General features: G+C 40.9%; 1 protein-coding gene across 1 annotated transcript in view; it reads right to left on the bottom strand.

The window, feature by feature from the left end:
* The window catches only part of LOC133762145 (phospholipid-transporting ATPase IB-like), a 205,607-nt gene that overhangs the window by 88,158 nt on the left and 93,750 nt on the right, over positions 1 to 23,699 (bottom strand). Inside the window, exons 15-22 of the mRNA XM_062195193.1 lie at positions 23,294 to 23,382; positions 22,046 to 22,118; positions 13,471 to 13,576; positions 11,903 to 11,985; positions 10,723 to 10,772; positions 8,718 to 8,787; positions 5,156 to 5,240; positions 4,086 to 4,225 (exon numbers count right to left, since the gene is read on the bottom strand). Of these exons, the coding sequence (XP_062051177.1) occupies positions 4,086 to 4,225; positions 5,156 to 5,240; positions 8,718 to 8,787; positions 10,723 to 10,772; positions 11,903 to 11,985; positions 13,471 to 13,576; positions 22,046 to 22,118; positions 23,294 to 23,382 (696 nt within the window). The remainder of the gene's footprint in view (positions 1 to 4,085; positions 4,226 to 5,155; positions 5,241 to 8,717; positions 8,788 to 10,722; positions 10,773 to 11,902; positions 11,986 to 13,470; positions 13,577 to 22,045; positions 22,119 to 23,293; positions 23,383 to 23,699) is intronic.

Here is a 23,699-nt window from a genome sequence, read left to right as displayed (position 1 = left end):
GAAAATGAATCTTGATGTGAATGAAAGGGGAGAGGGAGCGGGAGAGTGGAGGGTTGCTGGAGGGAGGGAAGTTATGTGAGGCGGAAGCCATTGTAATCCATAAGCTGTACTTTGGAAATTTATATTCATTAAATAAAAGTTAAAAAAAATAGGTTCTGGGTTGGCGCTGTAGTATAGTGGGTAAAGCCACCACCTGCAGTGCTGGCAACCGATATGGGTGCTGGTTCGGGACCCAGCTGCTCCACTTCTGATCCAGCTCTCTGCTGTGGCCTGGGAAAGCAGTAGTAGATGGCCCAAGTGTTTGGGCCCCTGCACCTGCATGGGAAGACCCAGAGGAAGCTCCTGCTCCTGGCTTTGGATCCGCACAGCTCTGGCATTTTGGCCAACTGGGGAGTGAACCAGCGGATAGAAGACCTCTCTCCCTCTCCCTCTCCTCTCTCTGTGTAACTCTTTCAAATATAAATAAATAAATTTGTTTTTTTAAAAAAATCATAGGTTCTTAGATTCATGTCTTCACTCTGTAATTTACTAGATGCATGCATGATCTTAAGCAAATTACTTAAGCTCCCTATGCCTCAGTTTCCTCATCTATAAAATGGATAAATGGGGAAGATAAGATTACTCATGCAATTTTTATGAGTAAACATTGTAAACAATCAGAATAATATCTAGCAGATTTAAAATAGGTAATAAATATCCACTATATTAGTCCTAACTTTAAATCCTGATGTCTAGTCAGGTTAAGTCCCCTCTCATTCTCCAAAAACTACCTTGGTCATTCTAAGTCTCCGCCTACTTCTATATGAATTGTAAGGCAAACTTGTCAGTTATGTGAAACTTCTGTTGGGAATTTGATGTACTCCTGCACTGCACTAGTTGGAGAGTTGCTACATTTACTATGTAGAGTTTTTCTATATACAATACATACCCATCCATTTATTTCGGTTCTTCATTTTGCCCTTAAGTAAAATTTTATAATCATCTCCATAAAGTTCTTCTTGTTTAATAGTTTCTTTTAGAATTTTGTTCCTATTGTAAATTATTTCCTTATCACTGGAGAGATTGAGAGGTTTGATGGCAAAGGGTTTTATGCAAAGCATAAAGAGATCAGAGATGACCTCAGGTCATCTGAGATACATTTCTCAGAAGCCAGCATAACCCGAGGATTTAAGAGTATTCTACATCACTTCAAGAGGAAGGGAATACCATGTTCTTAGAATTGTATCTACAAGTAACACTGAATCTCTTAAAAACTAATTAAAATTAAAATAAAAACAAAAAAGGTATAAGGTGAATGTATTCTATGCTGATAATTAGTATCAAAATAATTGAAATACTATGATACATAAACAGTAAATACAAACCTTAAGTGATCCAGAAAGCCATTAGTCTTAAGAACAACATGAAGTTTTTGTAATACTAAATATTCAAACCAAACTGATCCTATTGAACATCTCTATTTTCATTATACTATTTTTGTGTCATTTCTGCTATGATATTGTCAGGATATTTCTATATTAAAACTTTGTAGTTTAATGTAAAATTTCCTACAAATAGGTGGAAATATTTTCAGAAATGGCTTATGTTTCCAGGTAAGAGACATGAATTTTCAAAAAATGACCTAAACCATTTTATTATACAAATACTCAACAAACTGAAAATAGAATGGAATTCCTCAATGTCATAAAAGCCATCTGTGAAAGACCCACAGTTTTACATTATGTTTAATGGAGAACCCAATACTTTTCCCTTAAGATCATGAACAAGAGGAGGATGCCACCCTCACTACTTATATTCAACACTTTTCTGGAGGTTCTACTGGGCCATTTAGACAATAAAAGAAATGAAGTATCTAAAATGAAAAGGAAGAAGGCAAATTCTGGGGCTGGTGCTGTGGTGTGGCAGATAAAGCTGCTGCCGGCAGTGCTGGCATCTCATATGAGCTCCAGTTCAAGTCCTGGCTGCTCCACTTCCAATCCTGCTCTCTGTTATGACCTGGGAAAGCAGTAGAAGATGGCCCAAGTCCTTGGGCCCCTGCACCCACATGGGAGACCTGGAAGAAGCCTCTGGCTTCTGGCTCTGGATCAGTTCAGCTCCAGCTGTTGCGGCCAATTGGAAAGTGAACCAGCGGATGGAAGTTCTCTCTCTCTCGCTCGCTCTCTCTCTCTCTTTCTCTCTCTCAACCTCTCAGCCTCTCTGTAACCGGCGCCCATATGGGATGCCGGCATCACAGGCAGAGGCTTAACCCACTATGCCACAATGCTGACCCCTGTACAGCTTTTCTAGTTCTGGAAGATGGGTTTCAATTGCTCAGCTTCCTTCTCAGTGAGTGGCAGCGATGGACTGTGGTCCAGGTGGGATGTCCCTCTGGAAGCTTCAATGGAAACATGAGGCAGAGGTGCAAAACCCAGCTCAGTTTGTCCAGCTCACTGTGATTTGTGCAACAGATGCAGGGGAATCACCCAGGAGGAAGGTGTAGCTGGCTGTGCACTTGGTGTGAACTGGATTAGTTTTTATTATTTATTTATTTATTTATTTTTTGACAGGCAGAGTGGACAGTGAGAGAGAGAGAGACAGAGAGAAAGGTCTTCCTTTGCCGTTGGTTCACCCTCCAATGGCCGCCGTGGCTGGCGCGCTGCGGCTGGCACACCGCGCTGATCCGATGGCAGGAGCCAGGTGCTTCTCCCGGTCTCCCATGGGGTGCAGGGCCCAAGCACTTGGGCCATCCTCCACTGCACTCCCGGGCCACAGCAGAGAGCTGGCCTGGAAGAGGGGCAACCGGGACCGAATCCAGCGCCCCGACCAGGACTAGAACCCGGTGTGCCGGCGCCGCAAGGCGGAGGATTAGCCTAGTGAGCCGTGGCACCGGCGTGAACTGGATTAGATTCCCAATCTTGCAACACCCGGCTTCGAAAAAGGGATGGATTCGATGATGTTAAGAAAACCTTCCTGTTTATATCTGTTCTGGTCAAGTTCCTGCAGGAGTGAAATACACACTTCACAGAGCCAAATGACAAAAGAACCCTAAGAAATCATGATAAAAATAAGCTCAGGACCCGTGAAATCCCTGAGGCTCCAGCTGAAGCAAATTCACAAGGATTCTAAAGAGATACTCTCAAACCCACAGTGCATGAAATGCTTCTAGAATAAAGCAATTGCTAGAAAACAGAGTGCAACCTGCATGGGAGACCCGGAAGAAGCTCCTGGCTCCTGGCTTCAGACTGGTGCAGTTTTGGCCATTGCAGCCATCTGGGGAGTGAACCAGTGGATAAAAGACCTCTCTCTCTCTCTGCCCCTGCCTCTCTGTTACTCTGCCTTTCAAATAAATAATACATCTTTTAAAAAAAGAAGAGAAAAGAAAGTGCAAAACAATATTGGGCTTTTCATATAATGAAATACCCTGGAATAATCAAAGAAGAAGAAATAGAAGAATATTCAATGACATGGACAAATATTTCCAATTTAGTAAGTGAAAAGTTCATGATTCACATAGTATGACTAGTATATGCTAATTTTCATAGAAAAAAGTCTGTGCTTGTAAAATACATACAACAGAATACTATAGATATATGACACATGTATGTAAACACAGAAAGGAGACAGGCTCTGCAGCAGGGCCAGCACTGTGGTGTAGTGGGCTGAGCCTCCTGCCTGCGGTGCCAGAATCCCATATGGACACTCATTGGTTCACATCCTGGCCGCTCCTCTTCCAATCCAGCTCTCAGCTTCTGGCCTGGGAAGGCAGTGGAGGATGGACCATCACTGGCCCAACATTACAAATGATTATTTACATCTTAGCTTAATTTTCTATAGTGAACATGTATTTCTTTTGAAATGAGAAAAGTTATAAAAAGAGATTCTAATATTAAAGTACTTAAGATATGATTCAGAAGGGAGAAATATTTTAAAATATTTTATAAAGAGACATTTTATGGATTTGCAGTGAGATAAGACAAATTTTTACTTCTGAAGAAAAAATACACAAAGTGTCATGGTTTTGAAACTGACAGCAAGCCAGGAAAACACTGACAACTGGATTTCCCTCCCACGTATCTCGAGCCTGCTCAGTACATGTGGGCGGTTACCTTTTCAATCTTATCATAGCATTCTTCGATCCTTTTGATTCTGTCATGTAAAGTTAGAGTAGCTTTCTTATAATCCTCCAGCCACCACTGATATTCTTCCTCAGTTAAATCTGTGTAGGCAACACAGAGCGTTCTCAGACCTGCAGGAAAGAACAGAATATATATTGGCCATGCGACCAGTGATCGAGGCAGAGGAGCATGGGGAAATAAAATATGGAGGCACTTTATTTTGTTTTATTTCATTTTTTACCTAGAAACCTTTTAGTTAAGCTATACAAACTTCATGCATTTCATATATACAAATTAGGAACATGGTTATTCTTCCTACCCTACCTCTCCCTCTTGCCCATATTCTCACCCTTCTTCTTCCTCCTTCTCTTATTCCCATTCTTACGATCTATTTTCAATTAACTTTATACACATAAAATTAACCCTACACTAAGTAAAGAGTTCAACAAACAGTATGAAGGAAAAAAAAGCTGTTCCTCAACAGTTGAAACAAAGGCTGTTCAAGTCATAGCATCACAAGGGAGGTACTTCAGAGTCACAGGGCGGTAAAGTGCTCTATGTGGCTCTGCCCGCTCCTCACTCACTGTGGCCTCCCCACTGATCCCCTTCCTCCCAGACTCTTGCGTCTGTTCCACCCTTACCTGGGAAATGACATCCTAGAAAGCATCCCAGTTCTCCCTTCCTTCCTTCCGTCTCTGCCTAGATCATGCTATTTAAAGAGCACCCCATCATTCTCTGCTCCCTTTCCCCTGTTTTACTGTTCTTCAAGCACCCATCACCACCCGGCATTACTGATTTATTAGCAAGTTCCTTCAGGGCCTGACCTTTTTGGGTTTTACTCACTACTGTCCTACGTGCTTAGAACAGTGTCTGGCACTTAATACATTCTCGAGAACTATTTGTTGAGTGAATGAAAGAATGAATGAGAGTTTCTTGCCCCCCACCCTCACCCCCGTGTGCCCCAAAAGCATCAATGACATGCATTCAGGGTGTACTGCCAACATTTAAAAGTAGCGTTTCCAAAGGGAACTGGATTCTAAACAATCTGTACTTTTACTTACCTTCTTTGGCAAAATGTTCCAGATGAGTTAACGTCTCACCCACAAACAGAGAATCGCTTGAAAGTCTCTCATAAATCACCAAGTCCTATATTTAAAAAAAAAAAATCCCATGATTAATGTCTCATATAAGTTTTACAGTCAGATTTGAGCATTGTTATTATATTTCCTGGTGTGTAGGAGACTGAGCAGCTACAGTGAAAACACAATGCACTCAAAAGTAAGCTGTAAAGTTGTAACTGATCTGGTCATTTTAGTTAAAAGAGAATCATCTCCATGAATAAAACATGTTGGAGAAGGCCACAAATCAGGGAAAGTAATGAAAGAAAGATAGTACTGCTTTACATAATCTCAAACTTATCAAAGAAATAAAAATTTACATATTTAAAAAAAATAATACCCATTAGAAACAGTAAGAGTTAAATGCCACATTCCAAATGATTTCAAATGCAAACCAGCAGTCCCAAGCCAAGTGGGTCTCAGTGCCATAGACACTCCAAAAAAGGAAACACTTCTGATCAGGAGCAGAGTTCATAGGTGGAAACTTAATTTTCACTCTTGCTTTATATTTCAGGTAGAGGTTCTAATTCACAATACTTCCCTGTACTGTTCTAAGATTTGGAAAAAAACAGAAAAACCTAATTTGTTTCTTCATATGTTAACAGAAAACTTATTAAATAGAAAAATACCCTTATAAATATGTCACAACATAGTGAATATTTTATTCCCCAATTTATTAGTATGGATAGGGCTGTCAGTGATTGAATCATATATTCTGATAAAATGCTTTCTATGATGGGGAAAGAGGGAAGGCTAGGGGGTGTAATGTGCTGGCCAAACACCATACATAAAAACTTTTTATTCTTATTTGTTTTCAAAAGATAATTTACTATATAATTAACTAAATTAGTAACAATGTAGTGTGAGGTATATAGCATTTGTAAAATAAAATATATGACCACAGTAGCACCAAGTTTGAAGGAGAGAAACTGAATTAGAGTAATGTAAGTTTCTTACACATGAAGCAGCATAATATCATTTGAAGGTAAATTTGATAAATTAAAGATGCCTACTCTAAACTACCAAAAGAAAACAGCAGCGTGCAGCGCACTGGCCATGGCAGCCATTTGGGGGGTGAACCAACGGAAAAAGGAAGACCTTTCTCTCTGTCTCTCTCTCTCTCTCTCTCTCACTGTCTAATCCGCCTGTCAAAAAAAAAAGAAAGAAAGAAAGAAAAAGAAATTAAATCCAGCATGAGAAATACAGTTACTAGAATGGTTGAAATAAGAAAGACTAGCAGGTGTTGTTGAGGATTCCTGGTAGGGATGTTAACTTTGTTTTTGTGGTTTCTTAAAAGATTGATCCATTTCTGCCACATAGTGCAGCCATTTCACCCCTAGACAGGTAGCCAGAAGAAATGAACCCAAATGTCTGTAGAAGGACTTGTACACAAATGTTCATAGGAACAATATTTGTATTGCAAAAACTACAAACAAAATACCCACCAACAGGTGCATGGATAAGCAAACTGTTATACACCCATACAACGAAATATTACTCACCAATACAAAGAAATAATTATTCATACTCTTATATAGTGACAGAAGGCACATCAGGACCAAAACGTTTGTAATTCTACAGTTTATATTTTACTTCAATAAACCTCAATTACACCTGCCAGTAAAGCTGAATCTTTAAAGCACCTATGGTAATTAACAAATATGTAAGTGCTTTAAAAAATATTTACACAACATGCTCCTGAATGAACAATGGGTCACAGAAGAAATCAAAAGAGAAATCAAAAACTATCTGGAAGTAAATGTGGATAACAGCACAACATACCAAAACCTATGGGATATAGCAAAAGCAGTGTTAAGAGGAAAGTTTATAACAATAGGTGCCTACATCAAGAAATTGGAAAGGCACCAAATAAATGAGCTTTCAGTTCATCTCAAGGATCTAGAAAATCTGCAGCAAACCAGACCCAAATCTAGTAGGAGAAGAGAAATAATTAAAATCAGAGAAGAAATCAACAGGATTGAATCCAAAAAAAATTACAAAAAATCAGCCAAACGAGGAGCTGGTTTTATGAAAAAATAAACAAAATTGACACCCCATTGGCCCAACTAACAATAAAAAGAAAAGAAAAGACCCAAATCAATACAATCAGAGATGAAAAAGGAAATGTAACAACAGACACCACAGAAATAAAAAGAATCATCAGAAATTACTACAAGGACTTGTATGCCAGCAAACAGGGAAATCTATCAGAAATGGATAGATTCCTGGACACATGCAATCTACCTAAATTGAACCAGGAAGACATAGAAAACCTAAACAGACCCATAACTGACACAGAAATTGAAACAGTAATAAAGGCCCTCCCAACAAAGAAAAGCCCAGGACCAGATGGATTCACTGCTGGGTTCTACCAGACATTTAAAGAAGAACTAACTCCATTTCTGCTCAAACTATTCAGAACAATCAAAAAAGAGGGAATCCTCCCAAATTCTTTCTATGAAGCCAGCATCACCTTAATTCCTAAGCCAGAAAAAGATGCAGCATTGAAAGAGAATATCCCTGATGAACATAGATGCAAAAATCCTCAATAAAAAAAAATATTTACACAGGTAAAAGTGAATTCCTGAGACCCAGCAAATCCAAATACCTAGGGCTTCAAACTAGGATGAAAATTCCTGCTACAAATCCTTAGCATCAACGATCTAATTATTGATTCCCAATAAAATAACTGAGTAACAAGAAGCTACTCACTTAAAGCTTAATCAATATTCTGATGTGGGCCACCATCAATTTCTTTTTTCCTTTTTTTTTTTTTTTTTTTTTTTTTTTTTTTTGACAGGCAGAGTGGACAGTGAGAGAGAGAGACAGAGAGAAAGGTCTTCCTTTGCCATTGGTTCACCCTCCAATGGCCGCCGCGGCTGGCGCACTGCGGCCGGCGCACCGCACTGATCCATAGCCAGGAGCCAGGTGCTTCTCCTGATCTCCCATGGGGTGCAGGGCCCAAGCACTTGGGCCATCCTCCACTGCACTCCCGGGCCACAGCAGAGAGCTGGGTGGAAGAGGGGCAACCGGGACAGAATCCGGCGCCCCGACCGGGACTAGAACCCGGTGTGCCGGCGCCGCTAGGCAGAGGATTAGCCTAGTGAGCTGCAGCGCCGGCTGCCACCATCAATTTCAAAGGGGGTTGGCTGTTGGGAAGCTCTTGGTTCCCTTAAAATGAACTTTTTAATCTTGAATGGCATTGTCAACAATCAATGGCGGCAGCAGATAAACATTTTAAAATAATGTGACATTTCATGTGGGAGACTGGGATGGAGTTCCAGGCTCCTGGCTTCAGGATTGCCCAGCCTTGGCCACTGCTGCCATCTGGGAAGTGACCCAGCAGATGAAAGATCTCTCTCTTCCTCTCTCTCTCTCTCTCTCTCTCTGTCTGCCTTTCAAAGAAGTAATAAATATTTGAAAAATTGTGAAATTTAAAAGGCTTCTGATGAGTTGTTGGAACAAAGATAACGAATGACTGTGAACACTGACCACAAATACTTACAGCCCCTTTGCAGTAGAGACGGAGCTGCCCCGTGGGAGTCCGGACAATGATGGACATTCTTTTTCTATTACTAGAACAATGTAAAAGGCATTATTTGTCTTTATCGATTTGGTACATGGTGCCAACACACACACACACACACACATACACATACACACACTTAATCAAATAATCAAAGGCAAGAGAATTCAGAGTCCTCAGCTGACAGTGAGTGAAAAGCCCAAAATGTTTCTTCAGTTGCCAGTCACCAGTTCTTTATCTAATTCCTTAAACTGGAATTTCAGTTATAAATCTACACACCCCTCTACTACTACTACTATTTCTCAGTTTCTGTTCTTTTCTTCCATGGAAACTTTTTATCAGAATTATACATATAATACATACATTACATTTTATATATTATATGTATAAATCATGAGTATATGATTATAATATATGTACATTTCTATAAAATATGTACAAAATATGTTTGTCATTTTACACAATACACATGAGGAGCATTCCAAAAGTTTGTGGAAAATGCACATTGCATGGATTTCCAATCGTATTTGCACCAAAATAAACATGCATGTTAGTTTCATTTTTCCAGGAACATTTTAAAGTGCCCTCATTTGTAGCAGAATCATGAAAACCCTTACAAAGAAAGAGGACAGCTGCCCCGGGCTGTGTGTGTTCAGACCTCACAGTGTCTCTGTCCAGCAGATCTTCCTGTTCCTCAACTACCGCTCAGAGATGTTAAACTGCTGGCTCAAGAGACCCCGGAGAATTGGTGTTTTTTTTTTTAATGTAGATTTCTTTTCTTTTTCCGTTTTCTAAATCAATGTATTATTCCTCACTTGGCAGCCTCAGTGGGCCTGAAGATCGCCCCTACCCCTCATCCCACACCTGGCCCAAGTAAAGAGTCTGAAACAGAACTTCCTCATCCTATTATTCCCCCAGCCTTCACCTTTGGGTGGCTCTTTGTGGCCTAGGAAGACATTTCAGGGGACCCCTACACAAAACCTCCAAACGCCCATGTCCCCAGCTCTTCTGCATATGTCACAACCCTCTGTCTTGCACAATCCAAGCTTAAAGCGTGCCAGAAGACCCTCTGTTCCCTGAACATTCTCCTCCGTGTCGCCACTGGCTCCATACCCTCCTCCCAAGACATGTGCTCTATTCCCAGCTACCACGTCTACCTGCACTCAGAATGCAACCTCCTCCTCCCTAAGGCCTTCCTCAAGTTCTTCAACCAGGAACTATCTCTTCCCTGCTCACCTACAACTTGCCATATCCGTCTGCTTTGATCTTCCTGGGTCCTGCCTGGTACTAGGCTCTCTAGATCCTATCAAGATCCTGCACATAACTTTGTCTTCTAGAAGAGCGTAAGCTCCTCAGGGCAAGGCCCATGCCACATGGGGACACAAATGGCCACGCCCTGGTGCAGTGCACATACTCAAATCACTGACCTTCCAGGAAGTGATCAGTGGGGAGGCAACAAGAACTTCCAGCACTGAAAGCTTTCATACAAACTTTCAACTGTGCTGCAATCCCCAAGGTAATCCAGGAAACAAATCAGATAACACCTGCCCAAGCTTTTAATCCTCTAATGGCTTTGTGCCACATCCAAGGAGAGAAAGTCCTGCTGTGAGTCGCACACCCAGCTCCTGCTCTGCTCCACCACCGCTCCCTCCATGGCCACCACCCCAGGGACCTTGGATCTGAAGCCTGATTCTGGCAGCTATTTGCTTAGCAATGTCAGGAAGGTCATTTAAACTGAGCTTGTGGTTTTGACAGGGGGCAACTGCTGTCTGCCTCAGCTCTGCACAAGTCAAGTGCACCAAGCTGCCTCCCGCTCACTAGTTCTCCCACGGTCTCAAGCCCTTCCCACAAAATGGATGTTGTTTCTTCTCAGGATTAAGGCTGCTCGAGAAAGGAATGATGAGGCTAAGAGCACAAGTAAGAGGTTCACAGAAATGAGTCCTGAGGGAGAGAAGCAGCGTCTCCTTGCAGAGGGGTGGCTTACCTAGAGAATTCCAGGATATTGAGGATTTCAAAAATGCATTTTTGTCCCATCTGCAGGAAGACAAAACAACATGTTCTCACCTGAGGAAGAAAGTGTTCATCTCGCAAAGCTATTCACTTCCCCAATCACAACGTTTGACTTTGCATTTACACGTTTTTTCTAAATGTAAACTATTCTTGCACATCTGATGAGATGATGGCGCCCTCCTCTGGTAAGAGTGTTCTCTGCAACTCAGGCAGTGGTAACAGCACACGTGTTTCTAACAGCGCAATTTAGAAGTGGCACCGGTGGTTTCAGTCTCCAATCAGCATTCTTAGGAACCTTTTCTAAGTGGTCTCAGGTGGCAAGGGTAAATGTAGCTAATGAGACAATCAACACACAGCAACTGAGGAATAAATAAATTTTTTGTCACATTGCAGAAATCCAGTGAAATCCTTAATGTTCAGATAATTTGAGATGAATAAAAGAAACAGATATCATGCTATAAATAATGTTGCAAAGAAATTATATATTATTTTCTAAAGTTTTCCAGTTACAGCCTCTTGAACTTATCTCTGAATCCACTGGCTCCTAGCATCACCAATATAAGGCGCTGCAGAATTGCAAACAATTGGAGAGTTGTCCATCTGCCAGGTATATGGATATAAGGATAAATTAACCAGTCCCTTCTATGGAAGACTTAATGTGTAGTGAACATCTCAACCATCACATTATTATTAGAAAAGGAAGTCAGCATGTTGGTCCCAGTGTATGCACAGATTCCATTTTATCCCCTTAAATACCAAAGCCTTGTGGTGAACAGTTAACAAGACAGAAACAAAGAAACTTATGCAATGCAGTGAATAATCAGCACAATAACAGAACGCACCCAAAAATAATTTGAGCCATGTAGTTCCTCCTAAGGAATTTCTTGAAGGCCTGATGAGTCTAACTCTGGAGTAACTCACTTCTGACGACTTTATTTCAGTGGCCTCATGCAATCCTCACAAGGACCCGATGACACAGAGGTCACGATTAAACATGGGCAAAGAGTGGGAAGTGAAGGAAGGGGCCTGAGATAATGGCTGGGAGGGAGGGGGCTGGGCGGGACTCCCCAGCACTGTGAGCCCAGGGCTCCATGCACTTTTCTGGAAAGGCAAGTATGTTATAAAGTGTTGAAAGCATTCAGGGTCCTACTCACAGCTTCTATGGTGACTGAGTATGGTGTTCTTGCAGTGAAAACATAGCCAAGTTTTTTTGCCCCTTTCACTAACGCTGCTTCATCTGTCAATAAAAGAATAAATAAATAATAAGGATTGAGCAAATGTATCAACAGAGAATTTAATTTAATACCGATTTCCATTCTCTAGCAATAAAATATTGTGTCATTAAAAGATAAAACTTTTCTTTCTTGATCCAAAGACACTTAACTGGATTCTAGGTACTAGATTGTGTTCATGGAAGAGGAGATTTGGTTAAATGAGGCCTCTTTTGGTTAGGTTTTCTGGTGGACAGTGAAGTACTATTTTTTTTATTTATTTATTAAACTTTTATTTAATGAATATAAATTTCCAAAGTATAGCTTATGGGTTACAATGGCTTCCCCCCTCCCATAACTTCCCTCCCGCCCGCAACCCTCCCCTTTCCCGCTCCCTTTCCCCTTCCATTCATGTAAAGATTCATTTTCAATTCTCTTTGTATACAGAAGATCAGTTTAGTATATATTAGGTAAAGATTTCAACATTTTGCCCATATAGCAACATCAAGTGAAAAAATTACCATTGGATTACTAATTATAGCATTAAATAGCAATGTACAGCACATTAAAGACAGAGATCCTACATAATTTTTTTTTCAAATTAATTAATTTTCTATGCCATTTCCATTTTAACACCAGGTTGTTTTATTTTTTTTCATTTCCAATTCTCTTTATATACAGAAGATCACTTCAGTATATAATTAGCAAAGATCTCATCAGTCTGCGCCCACACAGAAACGCAAAGTATAAAAATACTGTTTCAGTACCAGTCATAGCATCACTTGGCTTTAGACGACACATTGGCTCAACAGGCTAATCCTCCGCCTTGCGGCGCCGGCACACCGGGTTCTAGTCCCGGTCGGGGCACCGATCCTGTCCCGGTTGCCCCTCTTCCAGGCCAGCTCTCTGCTGTGGCCAGGGAGTGCAGTGGAGGATGGCCCAAGTGCTTGGGCCCTGCACCCCATGGGAGACCAGGATAAGCACCTGGCTCCTGCCACCGGAACAGCGCGGTGCGCCGGCCGCAGCGCGCTACCGCGGCGGCCATTGGAGTGTGAACCAACGGCAAAAGGAAGACCTTTCTCTCTGTCTCTCTCTCTCACTGTCTACTCTGCCTGTCAAAAAAAAAAAATTAAAAAAAAAAAGAAGTACTATTTTTATTACTCAAAATGATCTTGTTTGTTACCCAAGCACTTAACAGCATCTCCATCTAGTGCTGCAGGGCCTTGACCTCACCTCTGCTTTGTTACTGATAAATCCAAGCATGCTCCTTGACCTTGGGCTCTATGGGCCCAGGCTAGCCTTCTCACTGCAGCTGGTGGGGGCGGGGGACCGGGAGCCTCAGACCTGCAGAGCTGCTCAGAGCTACTCTGTATCATGAATGCCCCAGCACAGGAGAAGCCTTGGGAAGGCCAAAGGCAGGAGCAGCCAAGGGGAGCAGTGGCAGCATGAAGCCTTGCCAAGGCCTTGACACCTGCCTCCCACAATGCACTTTACCTGCACAGCATACACACCTGGAGAGGAAGCTTGATAGTTTATCTTATTTCCATCTTTTTCTGGAAAAACAGTGTGGCACACACATAACAGGGTGAGAAACTCCTTTATGTAGCTTTCTGTGGGCTATAAAAGGAACACAGAAATAGTGGGTCTCTTCCTATGCCAGCAACATGAGACTCAATATTGTCTACAATTTGTACCAACTGCAGTTTTACCTCCAGTGCACACAAAGTCCAGTATGAGCTAAAAACTATTCATGCATTTGAAATGTGTTGGTGCCATGGCTACAGAGTCAGAGATGATGTAGGAGACTTGGGGGACCTCAGAGAATAAGTCAACCCTGCCCTCTTGGAGTCTCTGTTCTCCTTGGGCGGGTGAGATTCGCCAAAACCATAAGAAACATATAGGAGCTGTCGTAGATAAAGGCATTTGGCTGTGGCGGGGGCGGGGAGGACTATTTACATGACTAGACTATTTTATACAGCATATGAGGGATGATGTTTAAATTAAGATCCAAATAAAAAGGCTAGCTAGACGTTTGTATAGTTGACAGTCATGGTGACATGTACATGTCATACAGAGCAGCATGTTCAAAGGCCCTGAGCCACGGAACAGCGTCGCCTGTTTGTGGAGTTTCTGGACAAGTGTGACTTAAGTATTTTGAGCAAGGGAAACAATGATTGGCATTATGGCACAGTATGGTTAAGCCATAGCTAGCACATTATGTTGGAGCAGCAGTTTGAGTCCCGGCAATTCCACTTCTGATTCAGCTCCCTGCTAATGCGCCTGAGAAAGCAGCTGAAGATGGCCCAAATGCTTAGGCCCTTGCCACCCAAATGGGACACCCAGATGGAGTTCTGGATCATGGCTTTGGCCGAACTCAGCCTTGGTCATTGCAAGTATTTAGGGAGTGGGCGGAGCCAAGATGGCGGATAGTGAGGACGTGCGCCTTAGTTTGGGAAAATAAAGTTTCATAAAACTGGAATTACTGTAGCCTCAGGAAAAGACTCAAGAAAAAAACTGCAGAGGAAACGCTTCCGGATCTAGTGGATGTGACACAGAGGACTTACAGGGAGCCCACCGCGTGGAAAACCAACCGAGACGAGCCGAGCTGTGGGAGACGAGCCAGAGCCACAGAATCTCGCCAGCGCGGGAACCAACGGAGGAGGGTAAGACATTGGGGGGGGGGGCAGAGGCCTCTCCCTTCACTCACCAAGCAAAACAAAGAGCACCGCGATTTTACATATGTGAAGCGCAGCCAAACTCAGTAACTTTAGCGAAACACATTGAGGGCTGCATAAACTCTTTGTGTGGTCCCAGGGGTAGATCAAACGAATACTCACAGAGGCCAGATTTCAACTACCCTCAACTCCACTCCCAACTGAGTCAAAAAAAAAAAAAAGAGAGAGAGCAATCCAGCAAGGAGCAAGGGAGTGAGCAATCTGGGAGAGTTGCACTTTGCACAGCCTTAAACCTGAAGAATCAAGCATAGCTCTCTGGCAACACCCATCACAGCCCCTAAGGATCCAACAAAGCAGACAGCTCACTTAGAGGCAAAGTATAACGAGAAAAAAAACACCACAGCAAAAAAAAAAAAAAAAAAAAAAAAAAAAAAAAAACAACCATAAATTATCTCCAACATGCCAAACAACAAACATAGAAGCCGAGGTAACAAGAGCAAGGAAGACACTATGATGCACCCAAATGAACAAGACACCCCAATGCAAGATTATGAAGATGATGAGATAGAAGAAATCCAAGAAGCAGATCTCAAAAAATTGATAAGAACATTAAGAAGTTCTCAAAAACAAATTCTTGAACTACAGAAATCCTTAATGGACAAGATAGAAAATCTCTCTCGTGAAAATGAAATATTAAGGAGGAATCAAAATGAAATGAAACAACTAGTAGAACATGAAACTGAGATAGTGACAAAAAACCACAATGAAATGAAGAACTCAATAGATCAAATGACAAACACATTAGAGAGCCTTAAAAACAGAATGGGCAAAGCAGAAAAGAGAATATCAGACTTAGAAGACAGAGAACAGGAAAGGAAACAGGCAAATCAAAGAAAAGAAGAAGAAATCAGAAATCTAAAAAATACTGTCAGGAATTTACAGGATACTATTAAAAAACCCAACATTCGGGTTCTAGGAGGTCCTGAAGGCATGGAAAGGGAGAAAGGATTAGAAGGCCTTTTTAGTGAGATACTAGCAGAAAATTTCCCAGGTTTGGAGAAGGACAGAGACATCCTAGTACAGGAAGCTCATAGAACCCCTAATAAACATGATCAAAAGAGATCCTCACCACGACACGTTGTAATCAAACTCACCAAGTGAAACACAAAGAAAAGATCCTAAAATGTGCAAGAGAGAAACGCCAGATTACTCTCAGAGGATCCCCAATTAGACTTACAGCTGACTTCTCTTCAGAAACCCTACAAGCCAGGAGAGAATGGCGAGATATAGCCCAGGTACTAAGAGAGAAAAACTGCCAGCCCAGAATATTATATCCTGCAAAGCTCTCATTTGTGAATGAAGCTGAAATAAAGACCTTTCACAGCAAACAGAAACTGAAAGAATTTGTCGCCACTCGTCCAGCCCTGCAAAAGATGCTTAAAGATGTGTTACATACAGAAACACAGAAACACGGTCACCAATATGAAAGAAGGTAAAGTAAGGAAACCTCACAGCAAAAGATCACAGGAATCTCAAACCATATATTAGAAAATATCTTTGGCAAATGGCAGGGCAAAGTTACTCCTTCTCAATAGTCACGTTGAACGTTAATGGCTTGGACTGTCCAGTTAAAAGACACTGATTGGCTGAATGGGTTAAGGAACAAAACCCATCTTTTTGCTGCTTACAAGAAACTCATCTTTCCAACAATGATGCATACAGACTGAAAGTGAAAGGCTGGAAAAAGATATACCATGCCAAGAGAAATGAAAAAAGAGCAGGGGTAGCCATCTTAATATCAGACAACATAAACTTTAACACAAAAACTGTTAAGAGAGACAAAGAGGGGCACTATTTAATGATTAAGGGATCCATTCAACAGGAAGATATAACAATTATCAATGTATATGCACCTAATTACAAGGCACCAGTTTATTTAAAAGACTTGGTAAGGGACTTAAAGGGAGACTTAGACACCAATACAATAGTTCTGGGGGACTTCAATACTCCACTCTCAGAGATAGACAGATCAACAGGACAGAAGATCAACAAGGAGACAGTAGATTTAAATGACACTATAGCCCAAATGGATCTAACATATCTACAGAACATTTCATCCTACATCTAAGGACTTTACATTCTTCTCAGCAGTACAGGGAACCTTCTCTAGGATTGACCACATACTAGGCCATAAAGCAAGTCTCAGCAAATTCAAGAGAATTAGAATCATACCATGCAACTTCTCAGACCACAAAGGAATGAAATTGGAAATTAGCAACTCGGGAATCCCCAGAGCACGTGCAAACACATGGAGATTGAACAACATGCTCCTGAATGAACAATGGGTCATAGAAGAAATTAAAAGAGAAATCAAAAATTTTCTGGAAGTAAATGAGGATAACAGCACAACATACCAAAACCTATGGGATACAACAAAAGCAGTGTTAAGAGGAAAGTTTATATCAATAGGTGCCTACATCAAGAAATTGGAGAGGCACCAAATAGATGAGCTTTCAAGTCATCTCAAGGATCTAGAAAATCTGCAGCAAACCAGACCCAAATCTAGTAGGAGAAGAGAAATAATTAAAATCAGAGAAGAAATCAACAGGATTGAATCCAAAAAAAATTACAAAAAATCAGCCAAACGAGGAGCTGGTTTTATGAAAAAATAAACAAAATTGACACCCCATTGGCCCAACTAACAATAAAAAGAAAAGAAAAGACCCAAATCAATACAATCAGAGATGAAAAAGGAAATGTAACAACAGACACCACAGAAATAAAAAGAATCATCAGAAATTACTACAAGGACTTGTATGCCAGCAAACAGGGAAATCTATCAGAAATGGACAGATTCTTGGACACATACAACCTGCCTAAATTGAGCCAGGAAGACATAGAAAACCTAAACAGACCCATAACTGACACAGAAATTGAAACAGTAATAAAGGCCCTCCCAACAAAGAAAAGCCCAGGACCAGATGGATTCACTGCTGGGTTCTACCAGACATTTAGAGAAGAACTAACTCCAATTCTTCTCAAACTATTCAGAACAATCGAAAAAGAGGAAATCCTCCCAAATTCTTTCTATGAAGCCAGCATCACCTTAATTCTTAAGCCGGGAAAAGATGCAGCTTTGAAAGAGAATTACAGACCAATATCCCTGATGAACATAGACACAAAAATACTCAATAAAATTCTGGCCAATAGAATGCAACAACACATCAGAAAGATCATCCACCCAGGCCAAGTGGGATTTATCCCTGGTATGCAAGGATGGTTCAACGTCCGCAAAACAATCAACGTAATACACTACATTAACAGACTGAAGAAGAAAAACCATATGATTCTCTCAATAGACGCAGAGAAAGCATTTGATAAAATTCAACACCCTTTCATGATGAAAACTCTAAGCAAACTGATATGGAAGGAACATTCCTCAATACAATCAAAGCAATTTATGAAAAACCCACGGCCAACATCCTATTGAATGGGGAAAAGTTGGAAGCATTTCCTCTGAGATAATGGTACCAGACTGGGATGCCCACTCTCACCACTGCTATTCAACATAGTTCTGGAAGTTTTAGCCAGAGCCATCAGGCAAGAAAAAGAAAATAAAGGGATACAAATTGGGAAGGAAGAACTCAAACTATCCCTCTTTGCAGATGATATGATTCTTTATTTAGGGGACCCAAAGAACTCTACTAAGAGACTATTGGAACTCATCGAAGAGTTTGGAAAAGTAGCAGGATATAAAATCAATGCACAAAAATCAACAGCCTTTGTATACACAGGCAATGCCACGGCTGAGGAAGAACTTCTAAGATCAATCCCATTCACAATAGCTACAAAAACAATCAAATACCTTGGAATAAACTTAACCAAGGACTTTAAAGATCTCTACGATGAGAATTACAAAACCTTAAAGAAAGAAATAGAAGAGGATACCAAAAAATGGAGAAATCTTCCATGCTCATGGACTGGAAGAATCAATATCATCAAAATGTCTATTCTCCCAAAAGCAATTTACAGATTCAATGCGATACCAATCAAGATACCGAAGACATTCTTCTCAGATCTGGAAAAAATAATGCTGAAATTCATATGGAGACACAGAAGACCTCGAATAGCCAAAGCAATCTTGTACAACAAAAACAAAGCCGGAGGCATCACAATACCAGATTTCAGGGCATACTACAGGGCATTTGTCATCAAAACAGCATGGTACTGGTACAGAAACAGATGGATAGACCACTGGAACAGAATAGAAACACCAGAAATCAATCCAAACATCTGCAGCCAACTTATATTTGATCAAAGATCCAAAACTAATCCCTGGAATAAGGACAGCCTATTCAATAAATGGTGCTGGGAAAATTGGATTTCCATGTGCAGAAGCTTGAAGCAAGACCCATACCTTTAACCTTACACAAAAATTCACTCAACGTGGATTAAAGACTTAAATCTACGACCCGAAACCATCAAATTATTAGAGAGCATTGGAGAAACCCTGCAAGATATAGGTACAGGCAAAGACTTCTTGGAAAAGACCCCAGGAGCACAGGCAGTCAAAACCAAAATTAACATTTGGGATTGCATCAAATTGAGAAGTTTCTGTACTTCAAAAGAAACAGTCAGGAAAGTGAAGAGGCAACCGACAGAATGGGAAAAAATATTTGCAAACTATACTACAGATAAAGGGTTGATAACCAGAATCCACAAAGAAATCAAGAAAATCCACAACAACAGAACAAACAACCCACTGAAGAGATGGGCCAAGGACCTCAATAGACATTTTTCAAAAGAGGAAATCCAAATGGCCAATAGGCACATGAAAAAATGTTCAAGATCACTAGCAATCAGAGAAATGCAAATCAAAACCACAATGAGATTTCACCTCACCCCGGTGAGAATGGCTCACATCCAGAAATCTACCAACAATAGATGCTGGAGAGGATGTGGGGAAAAAGGGACACTAACCCACTGTTGGTGGGAATGCAAACTGGTTAAGCCACTATGGAAGTCAGTCTGGAGATTCCTCAGAAACCTGAGTATAACCCTACCATACAACCCAGCCATCCCACTCCTTGGAATTTACTCAAAGGAAATTAATTTGGCAAACAAAAAAGGGGTCTGCACCTTAATGTTTATTGCAGCTCAATTCACAATAGCTAAGACCTGGAACCAACCCAAATGCCCATCAACAGTAGACTGGATAAAGAAATTATGGGACATGTACTCCATAGAATACTATACAGCAGTAAGGAACAATGAAACCCAGACATTTGCAACAAGATGGAGGGATCTGGAAAACATCATGCTGAGTGAACTAAGCCAGTCCCAAAGAGACAAATATCATTTGTTTTCCCTGATCGGTGACAACTGAGCACCAAAGGGGAAACCTGTTGAAGTGAAATGGACACTATAAGAAACAATGACCTGATCAGCTTTTGTCCTGACTCTAGATGTACAATGTAATACTTTATCCTTTTTAGTATTTGTTGTTATTGTTGTTGTTGTTCTAGTACTAGTGGTTGAACTCTGTAATTAACACACAATTATTCTTAGGTGTTTAAATTTTAACTGAAAAGTGATCCCTGTTAAATTTCAGAGTGGAAAAAGAGAGGGAGGAGATGCACAATTTGGGACATGCACAATCAGTCTTGCCCCAAATGATGGAGTTAGAAATGTGCCAGGGGATTCCAATACAATCCCATCAAGGTGGCATGTACCAATGCCATCTCACTAGTCCAAGTGATCAATTTCAGTTCACATTCGATGGCTTGGATAGGTCTAAGAAACAAAGGGATCACACAAACAAGACAAGTGTCTGCTAATACTCACTGATAGAATCAAAAAGGGAGAGAAAGATCCAGCATGGGAAGTGGGATACACAGCAGACTCATAGAATGGCAGATGTCCTAAACAACACTCTGGCCTCAGAATCAGCCCTTAAGGCATTCGGTTCTGGCTGAAGAGCCCACGAGAGTATTGTAGGCATGGAAAGCCAAGATACCATGGAAAAGAAAAAAAAAAGAAGACCTAAATGAAAGATCTCTGTGAGTGAGATCCCAGTGGAAAGAACGGGGCCATCAAAGAAGGAGGTACCTTTCTCTGAAGGGAGGAGAGAACCTCCACTTTGACTGTGACCCTATCGGAATAAGATCAAAGTCAGCGAACCCTAAAGGCTTCCATAGCCCTGGCAACTCATGACTAGAGCCTAGGGAGATTACTGACGCCATGAACAGGAGTGTCAAATTGTTAAGTCAGCAATAGGAGTCGCTGTGTACTTACATCCCATGTGGGATCTGTCCTTAATGTGTTGTCTAATGTGCAGTGATGCTATAACTAGTACTGAAACAGTATTTTTACACTTTGTGTTTCTGCGTGGGTACAAACTGATGAGATCTTTACTAATTATATACTGAATCGATCTTCTGTATATAAAGATAATTGGAAATGAAAAAAAAAAAAAACACCTGGTGTTAAATTGGAAATGGCATAGAAAATTAATTAATTTTTAAAAAAATATTATGTAGGATCTCTGCCTTTAATGTGCTGTTCACTCTTATTTAATGCTATAACTAGTACTCCAACAGTATTTTTTTTTTCACTTTGTGTTGCTATATGGGGGCAAACTGTTGAAATCGTTACCTAATATATACTAAACTGATCTTTTGTATATAAAGAGAATTGAAAATGAATCATGATGTGATTGGAAGGGGAGAGGGAGCGGGAAAGGGGAGGGTTGTGGGTGGGAGGGAAGTTTTGGGAGGGGGAAGCCATTGTAACCCATAAGCTGTACTTTGGAAATTTATATTCATTAAATAAAAGTTTAATAAAAAAATAGCTTTACATTCCCTTTTTTGGTAACGTATTTAAGGCGAGTTGTTTAAAAACTGAGCCACAATCTCAGAACACCTTCAAGTTTTTACACATAATAAAAGATTAAAAAAAAAAAGTATTTAGGGAGTGAACCAGTAGATTGAAGATCTCTCTCCCTCTTTCCCTCTCTCTGTCAAACTACCTTTCAAATAAACAACAAAAAAATTTAAGATCCCTTTTTCAGAAGATGAATATTTCAAATCAAATTAATCAATATCTTATAATAGACACATGTAGAGGTCTGTAGAATGCAATGCAATAAAACCAAATAGCTTAAAAGCAAATAGACAGTCTTCACACAGATTGCTGCATAGGAAAAAGGTCTTGCATAATTTAAATTCACAGTTCAGCATTTAGCTCATTAGTATAAAACTCCTGGCTCATTATATGAACATCAAAAAAAATCCAGACTCTATCTCTTCCTGTGTTCAGAAAATTACACCTGTTAGGATACTATATCTATATATATATTCTTAAAGTTATATATCATTGTTATATCAAATTAGAATAAAAATCCCAGACTCACATGGCCATTCTTTAAATTCTCCAGTAATCTGGGGTCATTAAATTCACAGGAGTCTGTGATGGGAGGTGACTGACTATGAGGAAAGGGAGAAAAGTTCAGTTTCAACAAATAGTCCCTCGTGGTACCAGCCACTAATCAGAAGGAGCTAAAGTAAACACATAGCCCCTTCTGTTTTCAGGAGGACCACATCCAGAGAACCTATGAAAGTGCCTGTGTCGTGGCACAGTGAGTGTCACACCTGCATCTCCGGCATCCCATGTGAGCACCAGTTCGAATCTGGGCTGCTCCATTTCTAGTCAACCTCCCAACTAATGACCCGCTGCCACCCATATGGGAGACCCAGATGGAGTTCCAGCCTCCAGCCTCCTGCTTTTGGCCTGATCCAGTCCCAGCCTTCACAGCCATTTGGGGAATGAACTCAGTGGATGGAAGATCTCTCTCTCTCATTTCTCTCCCTCTCCCTCTCCCTCTCCCTCTCCCTCTCCCTCTCCCTCTCCCCCTCCCTCCATTCCTCCCTCCCACCTTTCTTCCCTCCCTTCCTGTCTCCCTCTCTCTCTCCCTCTCCCTCTGTCACTCTTCCTTTCACATAAATAAATAAATCTTTTATTTAAAAAAGTCTACAGAACTATGATCAATATTTACAGTGCTGTCAATGTTACACCCTCCCAAGCCTGGACCTGCAAAAGGGAGTTGAAAAGTGCATCAGGTATGGTGCTGAAAACCATATAGTTATCAGGAATTTGAGGCCAAGTAATGGCAAAAACAGTAAATTAAAGCTGGATCCTAGGTTCTTGGACTACTGCATGGGGAAGATGTACTCAGGACAGTTTTCTGGAAGCTGCCATTGGAGGTGTGAACAAGAGGGCTCTGTGGTATTCCAAGCCTCTAGTCCTACTACAAGAAGGTTGCAGGGAGACAACAAAGGCAAAGTGGGACAGGATGTGGTCTCTACCTGAATTCTTCTGAGGGGGTGTCCCTCGGCTCGCTGTCTCTAAAGGAAACAAGGGAGGAAACGTGGTGTGGTTGTTACAAGTCTTTCAGTACAAAACCCCTCAAGCACTCCAGCCATGCACAAAAGCATATCACCCTATTTTTTTTTTAACAACTGCAGGTTTTCATTTAGGCTACATAAAGTTTCAGTCTCATTCAGACATAGCTATTACACAAGTCTTGGAGTAAATAAAAGTGAACTCATTTTAAGACAAAAAAAATTAAAATCCCCAATAGGAAGGCAATAGAAACACTTACCCATACATTATACCTGCAATGGTACACTTCTTAAATGTCATAATATTGCAAGTGAGGGTTCCTGTTTTATCAGAAAATAAGTATTTTACCTATCAAGGAAAAAATAAACATGAAAATCCATATAACTTAAAGTATATCTGAGATCAAAGACAACAAGATGCCTTTTCTCTTTAAATCCTCAAAATATGGCATTGTGGCAGAGTGAGTTAAGCTACCACCTGTGATCCTGGCATTCCATATCAGAATGCTGCTCTGCTTCCAATTCAGCTCCCTGCTAATGAGCCTGGGAAAGCAGTGGATTGATGCCTTAGGCACATGGGCCCCTGTAACCCACATGGAAGACCCAGATGGAGTTGCTGGCTAATGGCTTCACACTGGCCCAGCCCTGGCCACTGTGGCCATTTGG

The sequence above is a fragment of the Lepus europaeus genome, chromosome 6 (genome assembly GCF_033115175.1).
Source record: "Lepus europaeus isolate LE1 chromosome 6, mLepTim1.pri, whole genome shotgun sequence".
Taxonomy (NCBI): Eukaryota; Metazoa; Chordata; class Mammalia; order Lagomorpha; family Leporidae; genus Lepus; species Lepus europaeus.
The sequence above is the reverse complement of the archived record's forward strand: the minus strand, read 5'-3'. Positions and strand labels throughout refer to the sequence as shown.